Source organism: Pelophylax lessonae (assembly GCF_965119305.1).
Source record: "Pelophylax lessonae genome assembly, chromosome: 4".
Lineage (NCBI taxonomy): Eukaryota > Metazoa > Chordata > Amphibia > Anura > Ranidae > Pelophylax > Pelophylax lessonae.
The window spans coordinates 322,394,802-322,402,192 of record NC_138771.1 but is presented as its reverse complement, the minus strand read 5'-3'; the positions used below and the strand labels follow the sequence as shown (position 1 = coordinate 322,402,192).

The window sequence follows — 7,391 nt, the reverse complement described above, 5'->3', positions numbered from 1 at the left end:
ATTTGATCACCTCTGTACTTTTAATTTTTTGCGATATTAATAAAAAAAATAGCGAAAATTTCACAAAAAAAAATTTACATTTTCTACTTTTACAGTTTAAAAATATCCAAATATTAAATTTTTGTCATATATGTAGGCCAAATGTATTTAGCTACATGTCTTTGACAAAAAAATTCTCAATGAGCGTATTTTTAACCACTTTAAGAATGGAAGATTTTACCCCATTCCTGACCAGGCCATATTTTGCAATTCGGCACTAGGTTAATTTAACGGACAATTGCGCGGTCGTGCAATGCTGTACTCAAATTAAATTTATGTCCTTTTTTTCCCACAAATAGAGCCTTCTTTTGGTGATATTTGATCACCTTTGCAATTTTTAATTTTTGAAAAAAAGAGCGACAATTTAAAAAAAAAAAAAAAACAATATTTTTCACATTCTGATATATAACATTCCCCCAAAAAAAATTACAAATCAAAATGTTTTAACATTTTAGGCCAAATTGTTTTTTTCTGCTACATACTTTTGGTAAAAAAAATCACAATAAGCGTATTTTCATTGGTTTGGGCAAAAGTTATCACGTTTACTAACTACGGGAAAGATTTGTCATTTTATTGTTTTTTATTTTTACTAGTAATGGCGGCAATCTGCAATTTTTTTTGCGGGACTGCGACATTGTGGTGGACAGATTGGACCCCGAACTGACATTTGTGACACTTTTGGGGGGACCAGTGACATTACTACAGTAATCAGTGCTATAAATATGCACTGTTACTGTAATAATGACACTGGCAGGGAAGGGGTTAACACTGTTGGTGATCAAGGGGTTAAATGTATGCCTCATGCTTACTAACATGTGTGGGGGGAGGGGACTGTGTGGCACAGACACAGATCGCAGGTTCAGCTATGCTGAATCCTGTGATCTCCTCCTGTCTGTCACAGAGGAGATCCGCCCGCTTTGTTTACACAAGCGGACAGATTTCCTCAATCTTTCCCCGCCGATCGGGGAAGAGTGGCAGTGATCACCGCCTCTCCTCCCCTGGCGTGACTCCCGCTGTGTCTGAATATAAACAAACAAGTGTCCCTGGGGAATTTAACTGGACAAGGCTGAGTAGTATGGAAGTATGAAAGAATAGGAGAAGTGAATAAAAAGTAACATTTATTGTTCAATATTAAAATGTGAACGTACTATAACAACAACACATAATTCAATAAAAACTGAGGAACATACTCACAAGAGTATGTTCAAGTGATATTGCATGTGGCCCAATGTAAGAGTGTAGATCACTGGTTCTTCATACAGTTGTAAAGGTCAAACATGTTTCGGACACTGAGTTGCGATTCCTTCTTCAAGGAAGTATGTAAAGTACATGTAATCACCACATCAACATCTGCAGAAATATAGAAAACATGCATGGAGTTTTTTTAGGATGTGCAGAAATGTTAGGCTGTTTTTCCATCAAGGCAACAAAAGGGGGAATAATAATACATTGACCAATATACAGATGCATCCACTTACCGCAATGGCAGGATGCATTCACATAGATCATTCAGCCAGTGGGTGAAAGGAGAATGGTTATAGATAAACCCAATTGCCAGAAGTAGTTGATATAACCCCCTTGGTTACACTGGTGGAAAAGAGGGGGGCTAATAAGGTTCAAAGCAAGAGGTGGGGAACGGGCCCCAGCATGACCCTAGGAGCACCCGCTGTCCGTCGCTCACCTCCCCAAGTCAGCACCCCGATAGCGGTCACAAGGAGCACAGGGATAGGATGGATCATTACCTGTGATTAAATAGTACAGGAGGAGGAATAAGTAAATGAGGTCAAGTAACTCCCACACAATTTTTGGGGGAGAGACACTAACAAAAGCAATTGCTTTTAACTTACCCGGTAGGGAAGGTGAAACGATATGTGGACAGCCAGGGTGTGAGCCCGTCCGCAGTGGCCAAAGGTTATGGAACACTGCCCTCTGAGTGCATATATATGCCTCTCAGAGGGATACTTGCCTTAATTAGGGAAGTGACTGCACGTGTGGGGGTTACACCCACCTGTGTCCCCATGTATCCAACATTGGCCACATCCTGTCCGAAATGTCAAAGGTATGACCCCATCCCGCAGGGAATTGCAGGAAAGGGGATCCATCCATGAAGGACTCCCCCGGTCAATGTGGCGTCCGGTGTCGCCACGTACACCTGTCGCATCGGCGTCCGACGTCACATGACCGCCGACACAAAGACGGGCGGCCGACGCGGGAAGATGACATAATTCCCATGAACAGGTGCGAACGAAGGACACATGACGTCAAGGGAGATGTCTGGATCCCTCCAGCGTCTTAGAGGGCCGCCCAAACTACAGGCCCCAGCATGCACTGCGGGGGCCTTTGTGTGCCGGGGAACGCCACGGGGGCCGACCAGCAGGAGGGAGAGACAGCGGCAGCGGATAGCTCAATATCCCAAAAATTAATAGAGGAAAAGAAGAGAACTCAACAAGGCAAGAAAGACGAGTAATAAATGTAAAATAAATACAAGAATAAGATAAATAAAATAAAACAATAATACAAAAAGAAAATTATATATGGATAAATAAATAAATATATATGGATGAATACAGCGGGAGCGAGCCTCCGGCTGCGCACGCACGCCACCAAGAGAGGGAGAAGTCCAGCGATGTAGGTCTACGTCGCTGGACCCAGCCGAGCCGCTCTGCTGCAGTAGCAGCAATGTGAGAGGTCGGCAAGCGGTTAAAGTGCAAAAAATAAAAACCGCAGAGGTGATCAAATACCACCAAAAAAAGCTCTATTTGTAGGAAAAAAAGGACACACATGTTATTTGGGTACAGCATTGCGTGACATCAGTGTTATCAGTTACAGTACCCCAGTGCCCTATCGTAAAATATGGCCTGGTCATGAAGGGGGATAAATCATCCAGGGCCAAAGTGGTTAAGAGCGCCATCACATATTCACTGTTTTTCGTGTTTGCTTATTTGCACTTATTTGTGATCTCAAACTTGAGCACATATTTATTGTGTTTTTACATTTGCTTTTTTGCACTTACTTATGATTTTTTTTCATTTAAAGGGACAGTGCACCTTTTTTTATTTTAGTACAGTTTATTGGCCAAATATTCAGGATATTCAGGATACCAGAGTTGCAGCAGTGAACAATATTTTTCCTTTGGCTGAGCGCAAGAATTTATTTGACTTTACAGAGCATTTTAAACACTCCATAATGGTAGGCCCCTTTACTCCGGTGGTCAATGGTAGTCGTATACCCCTGACTGAAAAGAATGGCCTAATAGATAACTTTTTCAGAAATTAAAAAAAAAGCAAGGCCCTATTTGAGGTTCTCCCTGAAACCTATATTATTATGGTAGATGTAGCTTCTACAAGAACCCAATAAGTCCAGAAAGCTTGCAAAGTTAATTAGCCAATAAAAGGATAATACTTAAACTTCAAACTCTCAATATACAATGATGGCTATGTTACGAGACTCTACTGCAGTCACCTTAACTCTACTTTTCGTTTTGTGGACCTTTTCTCACCATGGAGCTGGTGGGATACAAAGCAAACCTATTTGTTCAGTTTCATAATCATTGTATATAAAAAGGAAAGTTGGCTTAAATAATTAGATTACAAAATTAGGACAAATGCATGTTCTCTGAATATACATATAAATGTCACAACATCCTTGTCATAGGATGCTGGAATTTTGACAATAATTAATTCCTTGCCAATCAACAAACAAGGAAGCTGACAAGATCTGCCTTAAGCATCATTCTGGATGTATATAAAGGGGATGGTAAATGCTTTGGACTTCAGAGAGCAATTACAATCTGTTAAGTTTAATAGCTTTACGAACATTTTGCGCCATCATGAAGATTGCTGTGATTTTCCTTCTTGTGAGCATCTCCAGCTTTATTGGTAAGAACAGCCCTTGACAATGTATATTTTATTATCGTAATCTTTAAAGTAGATGAATACCCTAAATCAATGACAATCTGCTAAAGCACTGTGAATTTCTTGGGGTTGCCGCAGCTCATTTGCAGCTACTGCTTGTCTGCAAACATGCAACTGCTGAATGCCATTTCTCTAAATGAGGTTTACTAATGCTAAAAACAGTAGAACATGTCTTGGCAATGTACAGAGCTGCCTATAGTCAGGGACAGGCCATTGTCACCCTTTAACAGTGTCTGCAAATGGACCTTAATGGCAAGATCACCCGATATAATTTTTAAAAAATTTGAAATTAGTTGAACACGATAAAGCTTGTATAAGATTTTAATAATTGGGTTAACATATAGGTCAGTAAAAATGTTTTTCATATCTATGTATAGTTTTACAAACAATGCATGTATTCCCACTTTTCTCAAAGATCACAGATCAAAAACTAATAAGGAGGTATAACTACATGAATGATGATTTTTGTCTAATGCTTAAAGTATATGTAAACCCTCACCTTGTAAAAGAGCCTATTCATTTTAAAATAGAAATCAAAGGAAAATATATAATATATATGTATGTGTATACATACATATACATATATACATACATACATATACATAAAAAAAAAAACATTATAAATAAATTTTTTCCCTTTTTTATAAGTAATTACATACCCATTGAACTTCCCAGTGAATGGCTGTGCAAGGGGGAGGTGGGCATGTCAGCACAAGTCTGATCATTGGAGGAGAGCAGGCTCTATGCTATGAGTTTTATGCTCTCATGCCTAGTGTGGTAAGTTTGTAATAGGAATATAGAGTGACTGGCAAGGATGCCAGGAATTTCATATGAAGGGACCAATACACAGAGAACAGGACACTTTTTTCAAACAAGCACAAGGTACAGCAGGTACATATCATAAATATGAAATGTTGGGTTTACATTGTTTAACTGTAGCTACAGGGTCTAAATAAAAAAAATGTATTACTATGTGTTAACATTTAAAGCCTAAGTTTTGATTTAAAAAAATAAAAATCTGCACAAGAGATATTACTTACCTTCAGTGAGATGTGTCCCTTTGTAGCAGAAAACCTCCTACACTAATGCTCCCCCCACTCCTGCCACCATTATCTGCTGGTGCAGCAGAGCTTAATTGAACCTGTGACAGGCACTTAACAAGAGTACCTGACTATGTTCATCCTTTTCACCCAGCTGTTACTATAGCTTCTATGAATGAAACAGGATCTATAAATGGAGAGGTCAACCTTTCAATCATTAGGCCCCTTTCACACAGGGGAGTCCGTTGGCTGACTCTGTTTATCTCAGCGGGGGATCGATCCGCCAATCAGCAGGTGGATGGCAGCTCTGTCTCTGCGCTGTGTGCAGAGACAGAGCTGTCAGGTCCCCGCTGTTCTCTATGGGGGAATCAGATGGGAACGGACCGATTGTCCATTCTCATCCGATCCAATCCGCTGGACGGATGGTAAATAGGGTTTCCATCCGTCCAGATTTGACGGATCGGATGTCAGCTGACATGTCTCCGCTGACATCCGATGCCCCATAGAGATGCATGGGGCATCCATTCAGATCCGCCAAAAAAACGGACAGGTGGATCTGAACGGTCCGCCTGTGTGAAAGGGACCTTATAAAACAGGAAAAAATCTGCGCTAGGTCAAGCAAAAAGAACGAAAAGGTAAGCAGCCACTTAACCAACTATGATACCAGCTGTAACTGATCAATAAAAAAAAAAAAAAAGCTGCGCTAAATACTAATAGTACAATCATGAATAATCATTGATTTTTTTTCAATTATATATTTTGCTCATAATTTATTCACTGCATGTTTAGTTGTTTTCATGCCACATTATTTTCCATATTATAATTCATGATTGCACTATTAGGATTTAATGCCACTTCTTATTTTTATTAACTTTTCACTCATTCCCTATCCTCTATTCTTGTTTCATTTATAAAAGCTGTAATGCTTATTTAAATTATTACAGGTATTTATATATCACCATTTATTTGTACGGGGCTTACATACTGTTCATTCACATCAGACCCTGCCCGCAAAGGAACTTATAATTTGGGGTCTCTAACTCACAAACCTAAATATATTAGGGCCACTTTAGACAGGAGCCATTTAAACTACTAACGAGTCTTTGGAGAGTGGGAGGAAACTGGAGTACCCGAAGAAAACCAATGTAAGCAGAAGAAATACAGGAGTCACACTGAGGTTCCTAGTGCTGCAAGGCAGGTGTACTATTCACTATAGTACACCTGTCATACAGTCGCTGTTATGCCAATGTTAGATATTGATTAAAACGTTCTCTTAGTAGGTTTTCCACTATTAATACATCTTCCAACATTTTTTTTTTTAGAAACAAGTAATGGACTGGTCTCTAATCTGAAACCGTTGGATGTAAGAAACTCATATATTATTGTGCTTTGGTATTGTATAGTGTATTGTATGGTTTTTATTTAGAGTGTTACTACTTAAAACTATCTATAACGTCTAAGTATTACACAACATGCATCCTCCTGAACTGAAGAATTGTAATTTGCTGGGTGATTTCTAATGGGTGCTTATAAATTGTTCCCTGATGTCCCACCAGACAAACCCAAGATTCCCATGTAAAAATTAACATTCTAAAAGTTGATATTTGCATCCCCTTAACCACTTTAAGACTGGAAGGATTTGCCCCCTTCCTGACCAGGCCCTATTTTGCGATTCGGCACTGCGTTATTTTAATGGACAATTGGGCGATCGTGTTATGCTGTACCCAAATAAAATTGATGTCCTTTATTTCCCACAAATATAGCTTTCTTTTGGTGGTAGTTGATCACCTGTGCGATTTTTATTTTTTGTGCTATAAACAAAAAAAGAGCTACAATTCTGAAAAAAAAAAAAAAAACAATATTTTTCACATTCTACTGTATGACATTCTCAAAAAAAAAAAATAATTTTAAAAATTAAAATTGTTTTAACATTTTAGGGCAATTTGTTTTCTGCTACAAATTTTTGGCAAAAAAAAAAAAAAAAGCAATAAGAGTATTTTGATTGGTTTGAGCAAAAGTTATTGCGTCTACTAACAACGGGAAAGATTTATGTCATTTTTATTGTTTTTATTTTTTTTTTACTAGTAATGGCGGCGATCTGCGATTTTTTGCGGGACTGCAACATTTCAGCAGACAGATCGGACCCCTGTCTGACAATTTTGACACTTTTGGGAGGACCAGTGATATTACTACAGTAATCAGTGCTAAAAATATGCACTATACAATAATAATGCCACTGGCAGGGAAAGGGTAAACATTATGGGTGATCAAGGGGTTAAATGTGAGCCTAGGGGAGTGATTCTAATGGTGGGGGGTGTGGCTTCTGAAATGACCATAGAGACATGTCATCCTATATAGAAGGATCACATGGGCTCTATGATCTTTCCAGGGAGAAGAA

At 38.9% G+C, this 7,391-nt stretch overlaps 1 protein-coding gene across 1 annotated transcript in view; it reads left to right on the top strand.

Moving 5' to 3' along the window:
• Nucleotides 1-3,777: 3,777 nt before the first annotated feature.
• LOC309552634 (uncharacterized protein) overlaps nt 3,778-7,391 on the top strand; it is a 28,259-nt gene continuing 24,645 nt past the window's right edge. Inside the window, exons 1-2 of the mRNA XM_082253574.1 lie at nt 3,778-3,917; nt 6,316-6,356. Coding sequence (XP_082109700.1) covers nt 3,800-3,917; nt 6,316-6,356 — 159 coding nt within the window. The 5' untranslated portion in view covers nt 3,778-3,799. The remainder of the gene's footprint in view (nt 3,918-6,315; nt 6,357-7,391) is intronic.